This window comes from Plectrocnemia conspersa, unplaced genomic scaffold (genome assembly GCF_051122295.1).
Source record: "Plectrocnemia conspersa isolate PC_06_02 unplaced genomic scaffold, ASM5112229v1 ptg000004l, whole genome shotgun sequence".
Taxonomy (NCBI): domain Eukaryota; kingdom Metazoa; phylum Arthropoda; class Insecta; order Trichoptera; family Polycentropodidae; genus Plectrocnemia; species Plectrocnemia conspersa.
Window position 1 is genome coordinate 13,626,436 of NW_028277168.1, and position 26,844 is coordinate 13,653,279.

At 32.1% G+C, this 26,844-nt stretch overlaps 2 protein-coding genes across 2 annotated transcripts in view; one reads left to right on the top strand and one right to left on the bottom strand.

Annotated features, from left to right (window-relative positions):
* LOC148235982 (protein O-mannosyl-transferase Tmtc3-like) overlaps positions 1 to 21,159 on the top strand; it is a 215,101-nt gene extending 193,942 nt beyond the window's left edge. Inside the window, exons 5-11 of the mRNA XM_088184850.1 lie at positions 16,664 to 16,779; positions 16,857 to 17,020; positions 17,691 to 17,946; positions 18,016 to 18,768; positions 18,839 to 19,025; positions 19,793 to 20,073; positions 20,141 to 21,159. Of these exons, the coding sequence (XP_088040976.1) occupies positions 16,664 to 16,779; positions 16,857 to 17,020; positions 17,691 to 17,946; positions 18,016 to 18,768; positions 18,839 to 19,025; positions 19,793 to 20,073; positions 20,141 to 20,596 (2,213 nt within the window). The 3' untranslated portion in view covers positions 20,597 to 21,159. The remainder of the gene's footprint in view (positions 1 to 16,663; positions 16,780 to 16,856; positions 17,021 to 17,690; positions 17,947 to 18,015; positions 18,769 to 18,838; positions 19,026 to 19,792; positions 20,074 to 20,140) is intronic.
* Positions 21,160 to 22,949: 1,790 nt separating this feature from the next.
* crim (QVR superfamily protein crim) lies at positions 22,950 to 25,118 on the bottom strand. Its single transcript, XM_088184852.1, has 4 exons — positions 24,956 to 25,118; positions 24,587 to 24,727; positions 23,756 to 23,909; positions 22,950 to 23,692 (listed from the first exon to the last, which is right to left on the bottom strand). The coding sequence occupies exons 1-4, from the start codon at positions 25,005 to 25,007 to the stop codon at positions 23,560 to 23,562; spliced, it is 480 nt and encodes a 159-aa protein (XP_088040978.1). The 5' UTR covers positions 25,008 to 25,118; the 3' UTR covers positions 22,950 to 23,559.
* Between the last annotated feature and the right edge of the window lie 1,726 nt (positions 25,119 to 26,844).

The window sequence follows — 26,844 nt, forward strand, 5'->3', positions numbered from 1 at the left end:
ATTATTTTTTAAATCATTTTGAAAACGGCAGCTTAAGACAGATTAGACCCCTTCCAAAACAATTTCTTTGTTTTATCGCGCGATTTTAACTCTTTTGTCTCGTAAGTCTCGTAAGTCTCTTTAAAGTTTTGTGAGCCATCAACTTTGGAAGCGACTCGATTCAACCAGACTGAGCCTTCGCCCTTTAGCTAGTCGGAGCCCAATAACAGGCTCCCATTGCAGGTCTGCATAGCAATATGCCGCCATTCGTCAAGCTCGTCCTTGACCAGCGACTACTCTATTTACAGCATCCTCGCAGAGGGCGCTTCCAACTGCGTCACTTTCATATTACATTAACGGAGCTCTTACTTCTTTACATTCTTCATTGAGACCCTTAGTGACACCTTAGTATCAGCCAAGACTCTGCTCTACCTCGTCTTTTTGATAACGGAACCAGATACACCTCATCAACAACAATCTTTAATGGTGCGTTGCTGAGGGTCTGCGCCCCCAGATGAATGTTTTGCGATACTATCTTCTTAGTGCATCTTTAACTACTTTTATTTTGTTTGTGTCATTCTGAATTCCTTAAAAAATTGACACTTGATTTATGTGAAAAACAAAATTATATTTGTTTATGTTTTCGTTGTTGAAGTAAAAAACGGGTTGCACTTCTGCATTTTTTTCTAGACATTTTTAAACCACTTATAAATTAGAACAACGAGTTTTATTAAAATATTATACCTTTTAACACGTTTTTTGAATCTGTATAGTAATATTTAAATCCATATTTATGCCACTAAAAAGTGCTTTGATATCATTTTTATAGTTTAATATGTTTGTAGTGTGGTGGTTTCAACCACATGCACAATTTACTATTGTTTAGAGATCACCCTAACGATCATTCGAACAAACGAAAAGAGATCAACCCGTCTCGAAAGTGAAGCCACGCTAAACAATACATTCTACTCACTACTAATGTTCTTCGAACTGTTTAGTAACCGATCGTCGAAGTAGCCATCTGGAATTTTGTTCTTAAAACGAAAACACATTTTGAGGAGGTGAACAATAGTGATGCACATGATTCGCAAACATCCATATCTGCGATCCGCCAGAGCTGTCTCGAAACAGCATTAGAAAATATGTGACACTTTGCCACAGAGGGTGAGAGACGCCAGGGAGTCAAACATTCTATTTCAACTCCACCGCCTAATAATGGCATCTTCATTTCTCTATGTATGTAGTAATTTATATATGTTTATAAAATATACTGTTATCAGCTTTTCCAGCGTCTATCTGGCCGCAAAACCTGAAAGTAGTATCGTTCCTTAATCCAAATAATACACTGTCTACAATGCTTTAATATATTTTTTTCTCTGTTCGTATCTTCAGTTTTTAAAATAATATATAAAAGCTAATAATGTTACAATTGCACGAAATTTCCGATGAATGATTTTGAAAGATAAACAGTTTGATAACAATAAAATATTCCCGTAATATATTAAATCCCAAATACCAGTATTTTCACTGAATCAATACCGGTATTATTGTATCGTAAAATTGAATGCCATTCCTGTAACTACTTTCATTGCTTGTATTTATGAAATTGTAATTCAGCTTTCAAAAAATCCCTTGATAGGATAAAGGTGTAGATTAATTTGCAAGCACTCTAAAATATTAAATATTTTTTTTATGAAAACATAGAAATAGCTGCGTGCAACAGGTCGTATCGTAAACCGCGCTGTGATAAAGTAACTTTTTTATTGGCTCTAGTTTATTATTTTCACAAAATCTTCGCACGGAATACCGCAATAAATTAACCGTTTGCGGCCGTTAACGGGTTAAACATTCAAATATATGTTCAAAGTTACGTTTATATGGGTCTCTCCCGCCATGGTTTGGATGTAGTCTTGGCGGGTCCTAAATCTTACTTTGGGGACATACTATGTACGACAATGTACGTGTTTGATCGCAGTCCGGCGCGCTAAAAATAGTCCACCCGCGCTGCGAATAATACATCACGGCAATTATGACAAATGGAGACATAACGCAGACAAACGCCCCAAAGTTATGTGGAGGCTTTTCGGGGCGCCATTATTGTCTGCGTTGTCTCCAGACATCCTTTGTCTCGGAAAATGTTGCCACGAACCGCGCGAGCGCGGACCCAAACCGGCCATTAAATTATCCGGTTTAATACGATGGCTACGTATAACAAATATATAGTAAGTGTTTGTATGTGCTTGCGAAGATTGTTAACAAAATGAGTTTCTTGTGCGTGATTTTGGCCTGCGCCAAAAAGGACACTTATCCGCAAGCTTATCTATAATCTAGTTATTTTTGCGTATATTAATCCGGACAGTGTATTGATCCGATGTATAATTTTTTTTCATTTGCCATAGTATTAAAACGGGGACTTTCAAAGTAAGTCACAAGGCCCCAGAGGGCCACAAGAAATCTTTTCAGAGCCTCAGGAAAAAATTAAAAAAATTGAGGGCCATAGAAACGAAAGAAAAGAAAGAACACAAAGATATAAGTGACATACTTAAAGACACACTTCTTATTTTGCTCTCTGAATTCATTGTGTTATTCATCGACCTTATATAATATAGTAGTAAAATCATAATTTTCCTTAACTTAATTTAAATACTGGAGAAGAATTTAAACACCTTTTAATGCATACTGAACTACGATAGATATCAATGGAATATAAAATACTTGCACAGTGCACATACACCTACTTGTTTTACTTTAAAACAACAATGAAGATTTTTAAGAATAAATGATTGAAAAAATATGTTGTAAATTTGCTTAAAATATAAATATAATAAAATACGCAAATCTTATTATATTTTTGGCCAAACTTTAGATTTTATATTTTATTAAAATATTTTATTAGTAGTTATCCTTTTAATACATATACATAATTTAATAATTAATATATATATTATGTTTGAAAATACATATATTGCACAAGAATATACAGACACAAAGGTGTGTTGTAACATTATTATGTCTTCCTAAAATTTGCAAACTCATTGTTAAAAATTAAATGGGAAGCCCCTGGATCAATCCCGATGTTTGTATTACAATAATATCTCAGAAATCATCGATGTAGTGCCAAATAAACAAACAACATTGTTAGAGAAGTAAATAAAATATCATGAAATTTATTTATTTTAAATCTTCGGTTACTACTTGACAGTCATTACCACAATGCGTTACAACTGGATATACACAAATTAACAACTATTATACTAAGTAGTGTGACACCTGACTGAAAAATATCAATCAATCAGTTAAATTTATTTTATAAACTATTAATAAATCCTACAATTAATAGACCTCACTATTGTGAGGTCTCATTTATTGATGTTTTTTATTTCCGAATAAATGATAAATTTATCTAATAAAATTAAGCATGAAAAATATGTATATAATATACACATATATTTATAATATTACAACATGTACCCTTATACATAAAAAATATTTTTACCTAATTAATTTACAACAATTTAAGTTAAACATTTTTTGGTCGATAAACTTGATCAGTTTTGGTTAAAATTATATTTTGCTAACTAACATTAGTTAATATTGCTATTATCTTCTAATATCGTGTATAGTATATATAATATTTCAAATATATTCAAATTTAAAGCTATAAATACATAATAAAAATATGTATGTATGCGTATGTATAATATTAAAATATAAAATACACGTATTAGTAAAGCGTTAACGTTTTCACATGATTTGTTAAGAATCTAAAGTACATTTTAGCTTTATTGACGTATAATATACTTTTGATGCTTAGACGATATTAAAAATCGTTTTTCTTGCCTTGTTAAAATAGCATTTGGCTTTAGGTGGCTTATATTCTTTTGAAAACATGAATGTATGTAGATCGTGAATATATTATAGAGAGTCGACAAATTCACATCGCTGCGCGATAGTTACATTAAATTTAATACGTACAAACATATCATATACTATATGAAAATAGATCGAATATCAAATTACAGGATGACCAGATAATATCGAAGTTCTAACCTGAACTGCACACATTTTTCATGTTTTATTTTTTATACTACTTAAAAAATAATAATACAATCATAACTATAAAAAAATCTGCTACAAAATTATAAAAAAAAATGTAATGCGATGATAATATTGTTGTGTTTTTAAAATTAGTCTTTTCACTAATATACGTAGGGTGGTGTTTTTCTTTTCTTGCATTTTATTATTAAATTTTAATATATCTTATTTATGTATTATTTAATGAACACTAGTATTTTAATAAACATGACCCATTAGCTATTAGTAATACAATTTTGTGCATTTGCAGCTAATTTTTGAGATTATTTCCTAAATTAATCTAGCTATATTTTTAAAAAAAAAAAATGGTTTCTGAACAGAATCTGCCCTCTTTCAAGTCTCTTTTTTTGCTACCAAGTTGAGATCAATCGATTAAATCTTTAACTAAAAACAATTTATTAAAAAATACATTTAAAATCTTTGTGGCTAAAAATCCATTTTTCTCAAAAACAACAACAAAATAATTACGCTACGGATTTTTTTTCGAAGAAGTAGCAGTGTAAATCGATGGTAATTGAATTTTTATAATACTTTTTCCCTAATTGCTTTTTTCTTCTAAATGCCACATTATCACATACTAAATAAAAGTATCTTATGTCAATACTTTGGCCTGTTCCTTGAACTTCTTGCTTGCTTCTAATGGCTTTCATCGCGTGTTTTCACAATGCAAGATAGCCTTTTTTGATTTTTAAAATTTAGACTTCCATGTGTTATGTGTTATTTTCGACATTTTTTATTATGGTTAAATGGCTCAAAAATATTTGCAATTTTTTTTCTAAATTAAAGCTTTACTAATGTTATAAATATGGGGTAAAATACTTTTGGGTAGCAATAAGAGCTACATAATTATTTTTAATCTTGAGACTAAAATGACGTCACCATAATTTTAACACCTCTTAATTAACATAATGTTATAAATAAGGGGAAACTATTTTATTCTGAGAGCGTTGCCATATAACTTTTATAGCAAACCACTTATGATATATTTTATTGGAATAAATTGTCGAGTAATGCTCTACCCCCTGGTATAAAAATTTAGGAGGCATCCAGAAGCGGTAAATTAATAAGTAAAGTATAATAAAAGTGATGAAATGAATGAGACATTAAGGTTTTTGTACACAGTCGTATTATTGGTGTTTACTAGTATTCGTAGACAGCACAGGAAAGAGTCAGCGTATGAAGTATTTTTAGAAGTACTTGAATGTAAGGAAGATTGATTAAAAGCTTCTTATTGTTTAAAACATGAAATATGCATAAATATATAGACAGATCATAAATGTCGACAACTAAAGTCGAAATTTTCCCTGCTTTTATATTATTTTTTTTAACCCGCTTAAAATGTTCTAGTTGAAAATATTTACAAAAATAGTATGCCGACCCCTGCTTTAGAACATTATCCTCAGAGCAGAACACTGCTGTAACAATGTAACTTTCTGTAACACATGTTAAAATACAAATCCCCTATCAATCGCCAAATCAGATCGAATCCTGTTCCGCAAATCTGATATTTTTATCGCCGACGTTTGCCATCGTAATACATATTTATTATACAGACAGTGGCGGCTCGTGTAGTACACGCATACGTCGTCGTCGTCGACAACGATCGCTTCATCACGCATTGACAATGACGTATGCGCGCGGATTTATCCCGAGCCGTGTTAAGGGGCGGACTGGGTGATAAATCACAATTACGCTTTGCATGTCGCGGCAATAAAACGATACAACTTTCCGATACAACAAATACCCACCCACACACGTGGGTATATATCGGGTGTACAAAATTGATAACATCCCCGGCGAACGAGGATGGATCGTGAGAAATGAGCCGCAAACCGAGGCTCGATAAGACATGTGTGTGTGCGGAGCTAACTGCTACCCTTGATCGATGTAGTTTGTTTACCTGAGTAAACAAACGGCGAAAGGTTGATTTGTGTTTGTGTATGCGATGTGCGCGATACGACCTTGTGGTATTTTTGTGTAATGTGCCGTATGATTATGGTTGAAATTTTTGTATCGCATGCGAGCTGCTGAAAACGCTTTGTGTTTAATGGGATATAATGCGACCGGTGATGGCTTAACGAATTTCGAAGAATGTATATAATGCCAATTTGTGTTTAATTTTTTCGGAATAGATAATAGCAGACTAGGATACGAATATATTACTCTAACTTTCATTTCCATCAGTATTTTATAAAAATCTTTTCCTTCCTTAGGTTTTTATTTTTGATATGTGTTTACAGTAAAATAATGATTGGACTGAATTGGTGATAGTAAAGTATTGTTTGGAAAACCTATTACCAGTGGTAGAAGACTTTCTGTTAAGGAATACATCTGCGGAAAGATCATATTAATATGGGACACATGAAAGCATTTACAGTATAAGTATTCTGGACATTGTAATTTATTAAAATATTCAACATTATCTATTAAAATATTTGAAACACACTTTAAGATTCCACATGTAAAATGAAGCTATTTCTTATAATTATATTATATTTAGCAATAGTGTTCATTGGTTAAAACCGTTTTTGTAAATTTGATGCGTTGCTATAAAATCAGTTCCTAGCAACACTCAACCTTCGTGTGCAAAAACTTTTTCGATTTAAATTATCATGATATTTCCATTTTTTACTTCAGACAGTATTTCAATAAATTACAGCTCAATTCTCTTGACATTTCCTGCAGCTTTCGAATGACGGGCAATCAGGTTAGAAACTCCTAGTAAAAACAGAGTTTAGTTTGCGTTCTTTTAACCGGGCTTCATTTCTTTGTCACCCTATGGCAAACGGTTTCTACCTTTCACCTTGCGTGTTTGTCTCGAATAGCCATACGTCCAAAGAAACATTATCCCGTGAACCAAATTCGTCCCGGGATTGGGTAAACTCGCAGTCGAAAGGTGAAATGCTCGTACGTAATTTAATTAGGACCCCTGTCTAACCGGAAAACCGCGCGTGAGAGAGAAATAAAAGCTCGCTGCAAAAGCCAATTTGAGCTAGCTATGTACGTATATATGTGTGCGCTTCCTGTTCCTTTGAACGATCAAAAGACAAATAATAATCGGCTGAAGCCACAAAGGTCGCAAATATAGAAGGGCATATAATCGCGCTATAATCTGCGTTTTGAATCGCAAATGCGAATTGAAACGAGGTTATGCTGTTGTATTAGCTACGCGAAAGCTCTGAAATATATAATGTAAACAATTATTACGCAGTATATTTACTGTGCATAAAGGACAATGAGCTTTCGCTAAACTAGATTGACCGTGTTGTGCTATGTATAATATATGCTATAAATCTCTATTCTGGCAACCATTACAATTGTGTCCGATTCATGTTTCAAGAGAGATTATATACAGTTTGCTCCTCTATGAAATCGACATCTGCGATCTGATTATTATATTTATGAATTGAAACATCTAAATACGATTCCAGTGTACTAATTCATTGCCACAAATCTGTTTGTACATAATTCTTATAAAATTTGTACGAGCAGAAGATTGCATATTTGAAGCGTCGCATTGTAAATCTTCTATTTTGATTTGCTTTCGCCATTTGTATCCCATATACATAGATTAGTGAATGATTAAATTATGGCGCGTGCACAACTACGCAGAACACTTCACTGGAAAATTAGTCCATTGTGCACCGCTTCACGTTAATATCCCGACCATTATTCCATTATATCCGCTTTCTGGAACCGCTAGAACTGTTTTCCCGGAACCAACCTCAGCTACGTGTAATGGCACAAAGGTCTCTTTGAACGTACGACGGACAAACTTTTTTAAAATTCAAAACGAAATGAAAGCATTTATTGTCTGCTTGCGTTTGTACTTTCATCAATTTCATTATAAATTATCCAGGAGTTTAAAGCTAAATATAAACTTTTATATATATTACATTTAAATTGTATCCTTTATCATTAGAGAACCGTTCATTTTTGTGACCTTTTTATTGCTATAGTGAAAGCGAAGTGAATTACAGATTAAAACCAAAAGTAAATCGTCTGGAAATAAACACAATCCCACTTTTAAATTCTTGAAAACAAATCTAATAGACCAACAACACTGACTTTTTGTGTTTTACGAAGGTGGTGACAACATCCATCGATGTAGTCTATACTGACTTTTAAAAAACATTGGACAAAGTTTGTCATGAGCTACTTTTTTACAATTTTTTGGCAATTGATAACTCTAAATATTTATTATATGCTGATGATCTGAAAGTGTTTCAGAATATTCGCACATTGGATTTACTCTTTTTACAGAAAGACCTGGAGTCGCTGTGAAGGTGGTTGATCGACAATCGACTACCTTTCAGCATTGCTAAGTGTCACGTTGTCACATTTACCAGATCCCTTTGTCCGGCGGAAAATTTTTACAGGTTTGGCGGAGGTCTTTTAAGTAGAAATACTTTCATCGATGACTTGAAAGTGACGCTGGAGCAGGAATGAAGAATTTCTGTTAACATCGCCAAAGTTTGTGATTAGGCGTCGAGAATGCTCGGCTTCAATAATTTATTAGAATTCAAAGAGTACGGGTCGTATCCGTTATATACCCTTATGGGATACATTCTACTCAATGAAGCACTTTGAAAGGTGCTAAGGGGCGGTGTTGACAATCCGCTAATGCTCGGCGACTTTCAGCTGCGAGCTTTAAAGTTCCCTATACTTAGTTTGTGATATGATAATTAACACGAAATCAAGGAATCTAATAATTTAAAAAAATCAACTACTTACTACTTCGTCCTTTATCTTGACAATTGAATCAAATTAATGTGCTGCTTGAATCTAATATGATTTAATCTACGAAAGTATTGCTCGTTTTAAGATAATTATTCAAATTACATTTTGGAAAAAATAGTTTTTCTAAAACACGTATGAAAATTGTTTTTGTATAAAATTTGTTACTGGATCCAATAATATATATTATATTATTTTACTGAAAGAGAAATTGCAACTTTTGGAATCATAGTAGGACTGTCAAACTAATATGTATAATATGTTTAATACAATGCAAAAATATTAGTATCTGTAGAACAGTTTGTGGATTATATATAAATGCGTATACTTGTATAAATAAATAATAAAAAAATACATTAATTTAGCACTGTATTGTATTCCTAATAATTTTAATAAATATTTGTGTATAAATTGAGATCAAAACGTACATGTTATATATTATAATTTATCTTATTACTTAGCATTGTAAAAAAAATAATAACTTAAAAATTCTCTAAATTTCTCCATCTGTCATTTTCGTTATATTTAATTAAATACGTTAAAAATGCCTAATTTAATTAGAAGCTTACAAAATGTATGTTTATTCATATACATATATATTATTCACTAGAACATTAAAATAAATTAATCTTCTTAAAGTTATTAAGAAACGGCAACATACACAAGCATTTTTATAATAAAAGTAGCGGTCCGTACTTGGCTTCGCCCGGGATTAAGATTTAACGCAAAACTGTGCTTAGCTTGAGAGAAACATTCTTATTATATTGTTATGGACCTCCAGGAGTTGTGGATGCAGAATCAGATTAAAAGACGATCCTTTATTCTCAAGTTTATATATTGTAATTATGACAACCATTTAGTATCGAAACTTGTTTAATACGTAACTTTTCTACCTTTTTTTATCTGCATTTTGGAATATATGAATATTAAACATCATGTGGAAAAACATCACATGAACGATGAAACTCATTAATAAATCATAAGAGGAAACTTAGTAAGTAACTAAGCTATTACTTTTATTGAAAACAATTGGTGGAAAGTTTAAAGGTGATCAACAGGCGCGGTGTGATTTTAAACCATGATAACATAAGACTAAAAATATTTTTTAACCGATTTTTTCGAATCAATGCATTTTACAAATTGTTAACAAGATAAGAAGAAGTGATGTAGAATATATAATTGACTCTAATCTTGCATTTTTACTTTAAAATAGCAAATATATTTATGCTTGCGGGGGAATAGTTGCTCTATTTTCATTCAACAGTATATCTTTATAGCCAATCGAAAAATTCAATATCCCCCTAGCAATTCACAGGAAATATTATTTTCTAAGAGTGTGCAATAATCTTAGATAATGATCTGACAGCCAACACATAAAAATATATATAAAATTGATTTATAATCCGTTTCGACGCGTATAAATTCGCTAAAAAATCTTCAAAGCGCGAGCTATGTATCATGCAACAGAAAGGGAGAGAGGGTGCGTCTCAATGTCCCAAATATGAGGGTAGATTTCTGCTGCACATGGCATATGTTATGAATTGCCGGTTTTTGATAGGACGCACGCTTCCCTACTCGGAAGTTACTTAAAGAACCATCAACGTGCCCCGAATACGTAAATCAGCTTTTTCTTTTTTTCCTGCCCGCTTTTTTTAGAGTTTCGAGATAATTTTGCGATTTTTTTTCAGTTGAAAACACAGTCAAATTGCTAAACTTCCACCGCCCGCTGTTTAAAGTAGGTAGCAAAGTATCGACGTGTACTTATGGGGATTTCTGCCAGTATAGTCGTTTTCGAGAGCAATTTATTACGCTGGCCCATTATTCCGAGCGCGTTTATATTGTTTAGAGTCAAGGAACTTGGTTCGGCAATAATTTCTCTCCCTTTAGAGATGTGTTATATACAACACTCTTATTTTTGTTATATTTTAATTGAACCGGATTACTACATAGTTCAACTTCAATTTACAAAACGAAATGAAACATTCGTCTTTGAAACTGCTTAATTTTAATATGTTTTCCCCTTCTTACTATGCGTTATTTTTATTTATTTTTATGTAAATTGTATTGTAATAATATAATGTATTGTTTATTTTTACCATCGTGACGCTTTGGGTTAATCTGCTGGGTCATAATTTTGACCCAACAGGTTTACCCATTGAATTTGCTCTCAATGGTGAAAATAAATATTTTCGTTTATTTTTGTATGGGGGCGCAGACCTTCGGTAACGCGCCGTTTATGAGGGATTGTTGGCAAGATAAGTTCTGTTGTCGTCTTAAGAAAGGCTAAGTGGCACAGACTCCTGACTAACCCTCTATTGAGGGTTTCGCCCTGTGCATGGATCACTTCCATCATAATTTCTTAGATTAGGCGAAGTCTTCGATAGAGGTGGGCGGCTAAGGACGAGAGCTTGTTCACTGCCTTCCCACTGTAGTGCTGACCTGCTATTATGCATGCAATAGCTGCCTAACAAGCTGAAGGCGTAAAGAAACCTCAGTGCCAGGCCAAGAATGAAATGGAATGCGCTGTTCTTTCTGCACTGCTCGAAGTGGCTCAAAACTGTTTCTATTCCTAGCATCTGGGAAGCTAATGTGCTAAGCCAACGATTTATATGTTTTTTTTACAAAGTTCTCATCTCTCGCTCAAAGTGGTTCCAAGTGGTACCGTACTCAATTGCTACCCCACTTCAGAATATGTATTAATTGCATCTTAGGAATCGAGGCATATTATAGTCAATATACAGTATATATTGACTATAATATGCACCATCCGCCTTAACAAACTGATTATAGTAAAAGTCATCCGCTTAAATTCTGCTCAGTCGTACTATAAGTACCTGAAAAGAAAAATAATCACCCGCTCGCCATCTCACCCTTTCCCTGGCGTTTCTCTTTACTGTCTACGCATAAATTAGCCGCCACTCATCGAGTAGGAAACATAGCACATACATAATTCAATATTGTTTTGTAAATGGAAATAAAGGTATTGTTATACATTTGTTAGTCTAAAGCACAACGACATATTTTTCGTTGACGCTTTGACATTGCTTGCTTATATTTTTTGTATTATTTTTGAAGAACAGATTTATTATATATTTATGTAAAAATAACAAGAAAAGTCTTTACGGAATAAGTACATGTTTATTTGCTTAAATAATAATCCTGGACGATCGGTTTGGGACGCTAGTATTGTATATGTATGTATGTATGTATAGATGTACATATGTACATACATGTTTTATAGGTTTTTGGACTTATTTTAAAACAGTAATCTAGGGTTATATTACTTTTGCTTTTTATGCTTTTTGTATAGCGCCTTAGTATAGAATATATCTACAAGTTCGTTGCATGAAACAAATTGCACATCATTCTGTCCGGCTGCTGTGCATTGTGTTGAACTCTGGGTGAACCCAGCCCGCATTTTCCATTCAACCGAACTTGGAGTTTGATGTAGAACTTGCAGGCAAGTGTATTCTGTGCATCTGGGCATTACTGTATGTATAGTTTGGGTTTTGTGTCGTTTTTCAAGCGCCATTTTGCTGCCGATCGTCGACGATGAAAGGTTTTCTGTCATGGTCGCTTTTGGAAAACCGGCTCATTGTTCAACAACGATAGTATTTTTGCTAACATAACTTTGAAATTGTTCATTTTCAATGTCATGCGAAAGAACGTCCATAAAAAAACCCCTCACTTATTTTCTGCAAAATTTATTTCAAAGTCTGAGTTATATCGACCTAATTTAAAAAAACCATTACTAATAAAATTATTTTTCAACAATAGCCATATAATGAATTATGTATAATATAACGATGCATAATATCCATTGCGTAAATTAACAACTTTTTAAACTTTTCATTATCCCCGCACTCAAATTTATGTACATTGAAAAGAGAAACACATTAATAAGTTTCGGCCTTATATATTGCCTGGTACACAAAAAACCGCCTTAGATTTCTCTTTATAAAATTAAAAAATTCGATTCTCTCCCTTATTCAATTTGGTGTTCGCCACCTTTTTTGTGTTATAATCCACTTTCGTCTTACAAATTGACAAAGTTTGAAGGCTTTGATAAGAGTTTTTTTCTCCAACAGCGAGAAAATTAATTTTGTTGAAATTTTGGAGATAACCAAGGTTGACGCGTTTAATGAATACTTAAATTACTTTCCTCTCCATACATGTACAATATTTTATTTCAGCATTAACCTGTTGTATGTTTAATTTATTAAACATGCAAATAAATTGAATAATAAATTGGTTCAACAAACATTTGTATATGTTTACAACAGCAATAACCTAATTTATATTTCATTAATTATAAATTAGCACTTACGCAAATGCCATTAATTTACCTTGATTTAAAAGTAATGGAATGTATAATTAATTAAATGCAAATTTCCTATAAAATGTTCTATTATGTTATGCAGAAATAATATTTTTAATGATTTTATTTTGTATCGTTGATTATTTACAAATTTTATTTGTTGATGAATTGTTTTTTGGAAATTGAAGTTAATAATAATAATTATCTTTGAAATTTAATTGTATCTTGAGTTGTGCTCTCATATTATATCAATTTGTAGCATCGTATAAAGCACAATTAACTTCGATGGTAATCCGCGAATTTTTATTTTAGTTCTCCGATCAGATCATTAAATTAAGACCAACGTAACCTAACAGGTTACCCCAATGCGTCACGATGATCGAAAACAATAACTGTATTATGTTATGTAGAAGTGTGCCATGATAAGTCAAGCAGATTCCTAATGAACATTGACTTTTTCTTAATCCAAATAACATTTTATTTAAAGTTTTAAAAGCAAACTAATATTTTTAAAAAAATATAAGTTTTATTCTATAATTTTTTGCTTGAGATTTTGCTCTGATTATATTATTTTTCCTATTATTTGCCCTAGCCTAACAGTCAGCGTTTATTTTTATATAAGGAAAAGTAATTTTACTATAAATTATTATTAATTATCAATTGTTAAGTCATATACAATTTGTGTGATTAATCATGTTCTCGTAGCTTTGTCTGCGTTTGTAGAATCCAATCGTATCCGAGTTTAGTTTAACTCGTGGCTTCGGACGTCGTAACTAGACGTAAAGAGGGAAGCGACTACTTAATTGGTCGATGTTTGGTGTGGCTTAATTTGGTGCGAATTCGGATGAATTCTTCTATGCTCCAAATCGTGAGTAATGTAGGAATTTCTGGTTTTGAGCCCTACTGAATGACTTTTCAGTCAAATCGACGCTAGAAAAAATGATAACCGTTTATTTAATAGATGCAGTTTATTATAGTATCAAAAAAGTGTCGTATCACGAATACGGCTCTTGGAAGTCGAAGAATTTTCACTTATGTGTCGAGTTTGTATTGATGCTTACGAACCAACTACATCGATTCTTAAACACACCTCAAATATGTGTTTACTCCTCAAGAGAAAACACGGTGGGAGACTTTTCCAATTGTTGTTCGAATGGTCGTCATCGTGACCTCTAAATTGTAAGTAATGACCCAGGTAGTATGTACTTGGCTATGGTTCCTATTCAACGAATTCTAGAAGCGAATTCCAAATGGAACTCAATGATGTGTGCTATGTCTACGCTTATATACGCTTGATAAATATGGAGATGGTTTCTTTGTTATAACTCCAACATTTATTTATTTCCATCGTCTTTCTTACAAGAATCGTGTGGCCGATAAGTTTATACAAGAGCGGCCGAACGGCCGTTTTTGATGCATTTGGGGATGCTGATCCCTGAAAATCTCTAATTATCGCGTACAAGTACACTTACCAGCGAGTAGAAAAGATCATTTTATTTTCTTTATTGCGCTTTTAGCACGTATGTGCGACAAGTCCATATCTCGCGTATTATTGAATTTATTATGTAAAAAATAGACCTTAACCATAAAAAGGGCACTTAATTACAAATTAATAAAATGAAGCAGCTGTTATTTTAATATAAATTGGTTTATGTAATTTTAAACTTAGTGGCAAAAATCTTGTTGTACGAATTATTATCTGTAGTTATTTATACATGTTATATAATGCTAATTGCAGTCGCATTCGTGAAGAATTTAAGGAAAATAGTTAATAGATTAACATTAATATAATAAGTGTGCCACGGCGCAAAAACAGTTGGAAAACACTGAGGCATGCCGAAACGAATAAACATATCAAATTACTTTCCGCAACACGCAAATTCACACGGAAACAGACAATAACACTGTAATTTATATTTATTGATCTACGAAACCCAAACAAGATAAACAATCACGTTTATATTTGCCTTTTAAATGTGAATTTTAACCACTTGCCAACTATCGATCGCGATCACGCATTTACTGTAAAGCTCATCATTGTCGCTAAAATTGACCAATTACTAAGCTGTGTTTCCATCGTCGCACAAGAATCCCTAACAAACATCTACATTGTCTTGGATAAATAATGACTAATGCCACTAATCTTTCTGGTTTAATTGTCTAAACCAAATGAACACAAAGTAAACAATGCAACAACACCCGTAATAATTTCTCTTTGGAGCGCCCCTATTTTTAACAAGCCCAGGTGGGTGAGTAATCGCCCAGGTAAGTGTCGTAAGTCTAGCCGAAAGTCTTAATGGCGCTAGAGCTGGAGGTATTATACAAGTCCAACGCTACTAGTCTTACGTGTGGAGGCAGTAAAGCGTGTGGCAAGCAATAAACTCAAATACCGCAACATTTAAAAATAACTCCGTTTCGGAGTTTGGCACCGGGCGGTTCCCCAAAACTCCCCGAAGGATTCATGCTCCCTTCGGCAGACGAATAGGGTCGATTTAAGCGAAGGTGTGTAAACATATTTTACAATACTCGAATGGCTTGAAAAATTTATTACATTCTAATCCTTGGTAATGTTTTTTTGTGAGATCACTTTTAACGATTTTTTAGAAATTTTTGGACTGTGTAAATGTGACATTTGATTAAAGATCAGATTGTCCAAACATTAATCACCAACGCTGCAGTGGTTGCAGCAATTAAATATAATATCAGCCTATCAATAAGACAATACTAGCTATTATACAAGACTGCCAACATTTTACCAATTCCGATTTACATTGTTATATTGAAAAAGTTATTGTCATAGAGAAAGCAAAGTGAATCGAGAATTAAAGCCGCTTGAAGCGAGAAGACAAAGCGCTATGACTCAAAGACTTCTGGGAACTACAACTTAAAATGTGTATATCCGTATCATTGTCTCGATCACATATATTTTTAATTCCTTCACAACCAATTGCGTTCAATTGCACAGTTTTGTTGGATAACAATTTCTCAGCAGCATAATAGAGCTACCAACTTTGAGTTTTTGCTGTTGTAATCTACTTGGATTTAGGGAATTTCATAACTACGACTGTATAGCTGATTAAAAAAAATATTAATAATTTATAGGTACTTAGAAATTATGTTTGAAACGGCTGAATGTATACTATATTATTGTAATTTTAATAATGGACCTAAGACTTATCATTGGAACGATTTTGATTATTTTTAGTGACACAGAAACAAGAAGATAAACATTTAGAATAATTATTTAAATCAACAGATCTAGAAACTTAATCCATGCTATAAAAATGCAGTAAATGCATACATAAACTTGGTTATTTTAATCAAACCATAACCACATAAACATTGGCAACTAATGAGGATGTTGTTATTTGTATGGTTTGCATTAATGAAGTTGTAAAGATATCTATTCTAACTTATGTTTTAAAATAATTAGCAAATTACACATTTCCTGATGAAAAAATAGAACCTTACTTATATATTTTTGTAGAAATATGCATACTTCAATATATATTAATAATTATTTATTACTTTTAGGTTGGAAACACTTAGGCTTAACGATGATCTGTGTCGCCGCAGCGATGCTTTGCAAAGAACAAGGGATCACTGTCACAGGAGTCTGTGCTGTTTATGAACTCTTCATTGCCCAGAAGGTTTGTTGAATAATATTTTTAAATCATCAATGTAACACCATACTCAAATAATAATTGTTTGTATGCAAATGTTTCAGTTCCGCTTATCAGAAATGGGCGGAGCTGTGCGTGGCCTTGCTGGTGGAAAAGCAGGATCTGCTGGAGAAGCAGGAAGGAGACTCGCCGCACTTGGTGCGGGAACACTGTGCCTACTCTTGGCACGATTACACATCATGGGTGCACAGCTACCTGTGTTTACAAGGTATTATTTAGTTTTAAGTTGTACCCCTACTGCTTTCAGACATTTCAATATGCCGACTGCTTTCAGAAGTTTCTAAAAGATTCGCTTTGAGCGTAGATCTTTATTTTTAGACTTAAATATCAGTCAAGATTAAAATGAACGTGACCAAAAAACATATTTGGCATGTTTTGTTACGGTAGTTCAACCAGGAATCAAATTTACGGGGGGTAAACTCCTGTGTAAGTCAATGCAAATGATAGTTTCAGAGTTCGGTTCTGGAGACTACAGCCTTCAACCTAGTTTCAGAAGACCACTTAAATTTAATTAAAGTCTTTTATGGACAATATTTAAACATAACCCAATTTTAATAGTTAAAAATTAAGAGAGCTACTCAAATTTATTCTCATTCCACTAATCATTGACACTTAGTTATAATATTTAAATGGGGAAAATAGGTGTCATATAAAATAAGCGAAAACAACCTGCAGCAAAAAATTATTATGTATACCTTCTTTCTTTCGCAATTTAAGAATAAAAATAATTTGAACTGGAACACAATTAAATTAGTATTATTTCCCATCCACCATATTCTACAGACACCGCATCTCCGGATTACTACCTGTTTTAAAGTCTGCAAAACCATTTCCATAAAGATGTATAAGATAATAATATTCCGGTTTTATTTTTCCAGATTTGATAATCCTGCCTCAGTAGCACCAACACCTACGAGACAACTTACTTACAACTACTTGGTATCCGTCAATCTCTGGCTGCTCGCTCTACCTAGCGAGCTATGCTGCGATTGGACGATGGGCACAGTGCCTTTAGTTGAGCGCTGGTTAGATGTTAGAAATTTATCTACCATCTTCGCCCATTCTATTATACTTGTACTTCTAACGTGTGCCTTTCGAACTTCATCCAGACACCATGCTACTGTTATTCTCATGGTAAATAAATACCATTATTCTACAATTATAATATTCCATAATTCGATATTAAGATCTATTTTCTTTCAGGGCCTTGCTTTATTAATATTCCCATTTTTACCAGCGTCGAATCTATTTTTTCCCGTTGGATTTGTCGTAGCTGAAAGAGTACTTTATATGCCGTCGATGGGATTTTGTATGTTAGTAGCGTATGGATGTCACTTGTTAAGTGAGAAAAAGAATAAGAAGATGATATGGGCGTGCGTCAGCTTCTTGCTCGTGTGCCACGGCGCAAAGACATATTTTAGAAATTGGGACTGGGAATCTGAGTACACCATCTTCATGTCCGGCTTGAAAGTGAACCAACGCAACGCGAAATTGTTTAACAATGTTGGACACGCTTTGGAAGCCGAAGGGAAGTATGGAGAAGCTCTGCAATATTTTCATAAAGCTGTGAGCGTGCAGCAGGATGACGTGGGAGCACATATTAACGTAGGTAGGACGTACAACCATCTTCAAATGTTCAAGGAAGCCGAAGAGGCGTATTTAAGGGCGAAGAGCTTATTGCCGAAAGCTAAGCCTGGTGAATCCTACCAAGCAAGGATAGCTCCGAATCACTTGAACGTATTTTTAAATCTAGCTAACTTGATTTCTCGCAACATGACGAGATTAGAAGAAGCAGATTTGCTGTATAGACAGGCTATTAGCATGAGAGCTGACTATACGCAAGCATACATTAACAGAGGTGATATATTAATCAAATTAAATCGTACTAAAGAAGCACAAGAAGTATATGAAAGAGCATTGCTATACGACAGCAATAATCCAGATATTTATTACAACGTAAGTTTTTTTATGGTATATGTACTTTCGTTATCAAATATATTTTTCTATATATAATTTTTATTTTTAGCTGGGTGTCGTATTTTTGGAACAAGGGAAAGCATCACAAGCTCTTGCATACCTTGATAAAGCTTTGGAATTCGATCCAGAACACGAACAAGCATTATTGAATTCAGCGATATTACTTCAAGAATTGGGAAGAGTTGAGCTGAGGAAAGTCGCCAGAGAAAGACTCCTCAAGCTTTTAGAAAAAGACGGTAAGGATCAAGTTTATACATTAATCAATGAACATTCCAGAAACGTAAACTTAATTGTGTTCAAATACTCCCATTAACTACTTAATAGTTAGATTTTGATGAGATAGGCTGTCCAAAAATTGACAGATTTTATTAGAAAATAGTCACCAAGTAATATTAATACAATGTTTATATAGAATTTATTCAATATTTTTTTTTGTATGGTATATTTTGAAACATTCAATACACAACCCTACATCACAATCCGAACAATAGTATCTTGTCTCCTTTTGAATTCTTTTACCGTTTCCATTCTTCTGTGAGCAATATACTTTACACTGTCTGATATTTATTTGATTTGGGTGGTATAGATTCTATTAAATGTCTACCTATCAAACGTAATGGTGACAGTGTTGATGATGGACTTCCTGAACGTTGCTGTATTATTTTGTATTTTTCAATATTTTTTTGCATGAGACTAAATTGCAAATTAGTTTTTGAACCTCCCTGCTTTGTATAGATAACAAAGGAGTTCTATATTGTTTTGTCTAGAAGGTATAGAAACATTTTAAAATAATATTTCTTCACATGCTTTTTGATGACATCGTTCGATGTTTTTAGCAAAAATGACAATACCATTCTTTAATCTGCATATATATATATATTGCTACACTCGTTACTAAAACAACTATTTATACATATTTTGTTGCTTCAAAAAACTCAGCATTTGATTTATCACCCTCGATACATATGAACTTATGATGTAATGTCAATCTTATTTTTTTCAGGTTCAAATGAACGCGTCCATTTCAACTTGGGAATGCTCAGCATGGACGAAGGAGATGCAGTTGGAGCCGAGAGATGGTTCCGCTCTGCTGTTCACTTAAAAAGTGACTTCAGATCTGCACTCTTCAACTTAGCCTTACTATTAGCAGATCAGCGTCGGCCTTTAGAAGCAGCTCCTTTCCTTAACCATCTCGTTCGAAGGCATCCCGATCATGTCAAAGGACTAATTCTACTCGGAGACATTTATATAAATTCAATCAAAGATCTTGACGCTGCCGAAAACGTTCGTATTATCTTAATACATCTCACACATATGCTTGATTGATATTATAAATATTTTATAATTTTAGTGCTATCGGCGCATATTACAACTTGAACCGGACAACGTTCAAGGACTACACAATCTTTGTGTGGTGTTGGTAGAGCGTGGACGCTTGTTTGCAGCAGCTAGATGTCTTCGAAGAGCTTCTCACTTAGCCCCGCGTGAGGCTTATATCAGAAGACATCTCGGAATCGTTCTGCAGCGTCTCTCTAAAGATCCAGCATCAACGAGAGCAGAGCATAACTATCAAATTGACGCTTTTCTAAAAGAAGAAGATCTGACTTTCAACAACAAATTGGTCATGTCTGATGATTTTGGAATCGAGCCCGACGTTAAAATCATGGAAGAGATAACTCCGAATCCGATGCCGTTTCCAACCGCCATACCGTTAGAAGACGAAGTCGTGAGATTCAACGGCTTCTTGAGAGACCAACGCGAAGTATTGCGATCAGATGGAGACGACCCGTCGTCTGGAATGTCATAGCATTTGGATGACGCGAGGGATAATACAATACGCATCAGCAATCCTTTATTATAACTGCTTATTATATTGAACCCTCGCAAATAGGGGATGCCGGGACGGCGACCCATAGTTTGATCTCAGTTAATGTTATGTATTTCAGATTACTTAAGGTCAGTCTTATGAATAATGTATAGGCTGATAATAATATGAATTAAAAGAAAAAAAGAAAAACCTATTGAAACCCTTATTGAAAATCAATCTGGGAATGATGATGAAAATTTAAAACAATAAATATATAAGCAGTTAGTGACTATATACACAGAGACAAAAAAACTATTTTGGTAAACGATCAGGTTATGGTGAACAATCAATGTGCTGTTATTGAATAAGTATAGCCATGATAAAATTTAATACAGACATAAGAGATATATGAAAAGTGATTTTTATAAAGATAGATTTAAATTTTATAATGTCTGATTTTTGTTTGACCTTTGAGGTGCGAAATTTATAGATATCATTCCATTATTGAAACCCTTCTCGTGGAAGCGATTATTTTTTTATTAAATAAATATTGTGTATTGCAATGTCTATTTTCATTACTCTCTCACGACCCCATACATACATATACCGTCTAATATTTTTTTGAATCTGTTTATAAATATACGTTATGAAAATCGAAGTTATAAGTTATAAATTGAATAAAAAATGAAAATTAACATACAATTTATTATTTAAAAATAAGAACAATATTCACTAGAATATAAACATATGTCAAGTATATCTAAATTAATGCTTTGGAAGCCATGGAAAGATCAATCAGTCATACATACTGAAAGTAGAAAGGTATTACAGAAGTAAAACATATTTTATACAGCTACTCCAAGGGACGGAGTATAGATCGTACACATCATATAAGATTATTTCACATAATAAAGGTAAGATCTGCGATATATGATATACATAGAAACAAATAAGCTTGGTGAGTATTTAAGTTATTGACTTTTTTTATTAGATAATATCATTGAGTAAAGAAATATATGGAAGTATATAAGTTTTTTACTTTTTTTATTAGATAATATCATAGAGTAAAGAAATATATAGAAGCGGCGATCCATACTAAAAAATCGTTCAAGGAAAAATCTAATACTCCAGTCTCCTGGTCAGTCACCTCATAAATCTGGTCGCGAGTGGTCGTCTCAGTGCATTCCTGTTCTGTATCTTCACGTAAAAACAATACAAAACAGCAGAGGAAGTACAATTTATCATTTCACAGGTTACATTCTGCAATTATTTGTATTATTTTAAGAATTAGTTATTAAAAATGACAATCGTGGCGTGTCAACTAGGGCTGCACATTCCATACTTTACATTTATATTGAATATCAAATCAAATATAAATGATAAAAATAATATTTCATTAGTAAATATTTTTGTCACATATTAAGGTTATTAATATTATACATATTTTTTAGAAAAAGAATTGCGAAAAATATGACTCGAAAATGTTTTACTTGGTGGTGCAGAATTGAATAATAAAATGATAAAATGGTGATAAAAAGAAAATATAAATTAAATAATTACAAAGGTGACAGTCCTATTCGTTTATTAAACATCACAAGGTCATTTTCGTTCGTCGGCTATCCAGAATACACTACGATTTTTTTAATATGCATCGCCGCCTCTATATACTTCTTTACTCTATGGATAATATAATAAAAATTTAAAACAAAGGTTTATATACAAAGCTGAGCCAATTAAAAATGTAAAACTCATCCATAATATATTTTAATGTTTTATTTTATTTAAGAAATAATCAATAATGTTAAGTGACGAAATATATACATATGTAGATTAATTGTTAAGTGCGTATAAAAATATATTTTTAATTTGTACTTATCTATAATCTGAGATTTCTTATTCATAAGGCAATATCAGACGGAATACTACATATAATAATATTAATATCATATCAATCAAATTTAACTAAATTGGAATGATTAATGTCGTCACATCGTATATTATAGATATATGTTATGAAAATCGAAATTATGTCATAAATTGAATAAAAAAGAACTTATTAAATAAAAACAATATTCACTAGAATATTAACATATCGATGGTTTAAAGTGTAAAATTAGTAACTCTATATTTGACAACTTTACAGGAGAAACAAAAAACTAAATAGACAACTTAAAAATAGGAAAATAAAACAATATCTCAAATCTGTAATGTTCAATTGGAAATTTTTTAGAAAGTAATTCTCACCCAAAAGTGGAGTTAACAAATTTACACTTTAAGCCATCGATATGTCAAGTATATCTAATTTGATGCTTTGGAAGCCATGGAAGGTTCAATCAGTCATAGAAAAGAATTACAGAAGTAAAGTATATTTTATATGTATACTTCAAGGGACGGATTATAAATCATACACATCATATAAGATTCTTTTACATATTAACACATTGTTTGCGGGTATAATTGTGTGCCATATTTAGCGTGGAACTATTCGCGCACACAAAAATTGTCATAGCTCCTGAAGTATCTAACATAACTTAATAAAATTTTAAATTTCAAACTCACCATATACTACATTTTCAAACTCAAATATCCATATGAAATCCATCATAAAATAACCCATAAAAATACGTTACCCGACTTCCATCACCAGTTAACAAAAAACAAAAATTGAAAATTGAAAATATTTAATTTTATGTATTCTGCAAACAATATGTTAAAAGTAAGAAATAATCAATAATCTTAAGTGATGAATAATATAAAGATGAATTACTAAGTGCATATAAAAAGATATTTTTAATTTATACTTGTCTATAATCAATATGAGATTTCTAATCCATAAGGCAATACTTGAAAGGCACAATATCAATAGAAACATTGGACGGAATACTACATAAAACAATATTAATATCATATCAATCAAATTCAACAAAATTGGAATGATTCATGTCTCAATAGTATAATATATCTCAAAATAATCTATAAAAGATCATTATTACTACAGCAAACACAATTGTGATGATACTTCCACTTATAGCACTTGAGCTATTACAACGATGATCAAGATAGCAGATGCACCATGTCGTTTCGTCATAGTAATTCCTAAAAATTAAAATATATTGGTAATTATTTGTATATAGTTAATAATCAATGCCAAATGAATACCTCTTGACGTCATATTCCTTAATCGAGTTGTTTACATATTGAGCAAGACGAATATCAGTAGAAGAATGCTTACATCCTTCATAGCGATCGGCAGGCACGTCAGTTCTAACCACTTCTAAGTTACTGAGACAATCTCTTGTAACTACAATATCGGCTGAAAAAATAAAAAAAATTATATTAAATTGAATTTTAAGGAATAAGTAGAAAGCGACCGAAACTTTTTGACTATGTTACAAATTCAGAATAATCTAAATATTCAGTACTGTGCAAAGTCGATTTTTGACACATTTTATCCCCATTGTTTCAATACAAATTTGCCCTCAAAAAACAGTAAAAAAGATTATACTTTTAATAAATCTCACTACAGATAGTGTGGTTGTTCTATGCCACCTCTTTCAAGATTTATAAAATAGCTTGTATGTTTAGATAAAACATTCTAGCATAAGATAAGACACATTTTATTGTTTTTTTTTATATCTTGTATTGTTTTATAAATTTGATACGTTTGTCAAATATATAAATAAATGTAGCACAGCCTATATTAGAAGCGCTTCCTGCAAGTGCGAGATGAACTTTCAAACTATGTAGAATTTATCTGTCAGTTAAATAGCTCTGTCAAAAAGGCTTCATGGTGGTCTTTGTGAAAACTTATAAAACTATTAGCTTGTCAGATTTCGAGTTAGTATAGTTGTAAATATTTAACTCAATAGAAGGTTATGACAATTGTAAATTTTCTGTACTAGACAAACTTGTAATGCTTAATACATCAACCAAAATAAAATTTTAGTCAATTTCTAGAAAAGTGTAATTAATAAAGATAATATAACATACCTCCTTTACGCTCAATCAATTTAACGCATTTATCATTTTCTTCGGGACAATAAGATCCTAAGTATCCCATTCCTCTCCAATTGAACGGATCATTACAACCAGGCATTGAAGGAGCACATTTATAGCACATCAAGCTATAACCTAAAGTACAAATAGTATAATCATTAGTACCACGCCCAATTTGCAAACAAATATTTTTAATGTTTACACATATATTAATCGATGATTTCGTATATAACTTTTAGCATATTGTTTTGTTATTAATGTATTATTTTGTAAAAATGACAAAATAATAATAATAGTTTAGAAGCTAGGTTATGTTGACTGATTAATGTAAAAATATAAATCCAATGGTAAAATTTTACAAACCTTCTGTTACAAGAGTTAAAATAAAAGTAGCAGTTATGATATTTCGCAACATTTTTATATCTTATTGTTGAAAAGCAATATCAGTATCTTTAACAAACGTAAACAAGAAACGCCTCGCCCACTGAATGACGCGCCGTTCAGTGTTGCCACTGTAAAAAAATGTGACGTTTGTAAATGCCATAAAAATAATATTTTTTATTGCCTAATATGATATTTGCTGTTTTAAAATTTAATTTATTAAAATTATGAATATAAGAAAAAAAATTTTGATTTTAAATTTTCACAATTTTATTATTTTTAATCATGATTTTTTTAAATAAATTGTTCTCAAATTAAAACACTTACAAAACTTATGTAAATTAAAATTAATTTACAAAAAACGCTTAAAAGCACAAACTTTTTCTACATAGTATGAATGGGGTTCATTTGCTTGATTAAGACCCTTTGCTCAACGTAAAAATCTAATAAAAACAGACGTTAATATTATTTTTATCACAAAAAGTAAAATTGCAATTATTGCTATTTCATTGTTCTAAAAACACGATGAAATCAAAAATATGCGAATTCTGAGATCGGTTTTAGCGTAAAATATTTTGTGTATCCTTGTCAAATTCGTATACTTAGACAGAGCTTGTCTCGTGCTTTATCAAAACTCCATCGTCAATTTTGCTGGTCCCTTTTTATAAAAAAAAAAACAAGGGCCATAACAACCTTAATGTGTCATTAAATGAATCATTCCTTAACGTTTATGTTTATCTTTGTTGCAATAAATAAAAAAACATACAAAAAAATTATGGGTTTTTAAAATACATATATTTGATCCTGTATTTTTTTCCTGATAGTCCATGTTTTGGAAATAATCGGCGTTTAAAATTTCATTATATGTTGATTGTTGGGAGTGATTGGTAAACTTTTTATGTCGGGTTATTTTTCAAATGTATTTTGGAGACGGAAGATAGTGGGTAGCAATTAGATACAGATTTTATTTAGTAGTATTTTATTGCAATATAGTTACATGTTTAGAATATAAAAATGAGTGGAAATGAGAGGTCAAGGTCACACGCGAGCAAAAAGAACGTCAATGAAATTAAGATTACACCTAATAGTGCATACGAAGAAATACTGGAATAAGTGTATTATATCTAACATAGACTACTTTAAAAAGGACATTATCAATATTGAATAGTAAATGTATACTTTTTGTTAAAACTTGTCTATATTTAACGACAAAAAATATTTATTATTTTTAATCGAATTATTCTATGATTCATTGAACATAAAAATATCAATAAATAAATCGGCTTCACAGCCTTGCTGCGCTTCCAATTATTGTGTCGCTGCTTTTTGGGCAAGCCCTGGGGATAGAGATACAGCTGGAGATCATATAATAGCGAATTTATAGAAATGCCAATGTCCGAAAACTTTGACTGTGACTCATATTATGATTATTCCAATCATGTATTATTTCTAAATTTAAATTCTGAGTCATTCTAGTGACATCTAAATAAATTTTGCCGTAATCTTCGCAAAATCGCATATTAAGCATTCGGTTCACCAAAACAGCAATAATTGTGCCGAGGATTCTCATTCCATCTATCATTATTACAGCGAATAAGGACGTGAACAGCGTTAGAGCCTTGAATGGTAAGAAAGTGAAATATCTTTAAACGGCCAAGTAAACATGGTAGTAGTGTGATCGAAATACAGATCGATATCGATACCGATCCGTTATTATTATTACATATACATAATATCCGAACGGTGTTATTCTATCTCATCGATCACGACTCAGATGGTGATGTTGTAAAAAAGAAAATAGATCACGTCCTCCGATACATGCCGATTGTTACCATTTGCGAAACGGTTACAAACGGCGATTAAATTAATGG

Excerpts from the sequence above, each read along its gene's own strand:
- crim (XM_088184852.1), bottom strand. The coding sequence starts at position 25,007 with ATGTTGCGAAATATCATAACTGCTACTTTTATTTTAACTCTTGTAACA. Across the intron at positions 24,728-24,955 it reads TTTAACTCTTGTAACAGAAG|GTTATAGCTTGATGTGCTAT; the intron begins GTTTGTAAAATT and ends TTTGTACTTTAG. Across the intron at positions 23,910-24,586 it reads ATTGATTGAGCGTAAAGGAG|CCGATATTGTAGTTACAAGA; the intron begins GTATGTTATATT and ends TTATTTTTTCAG.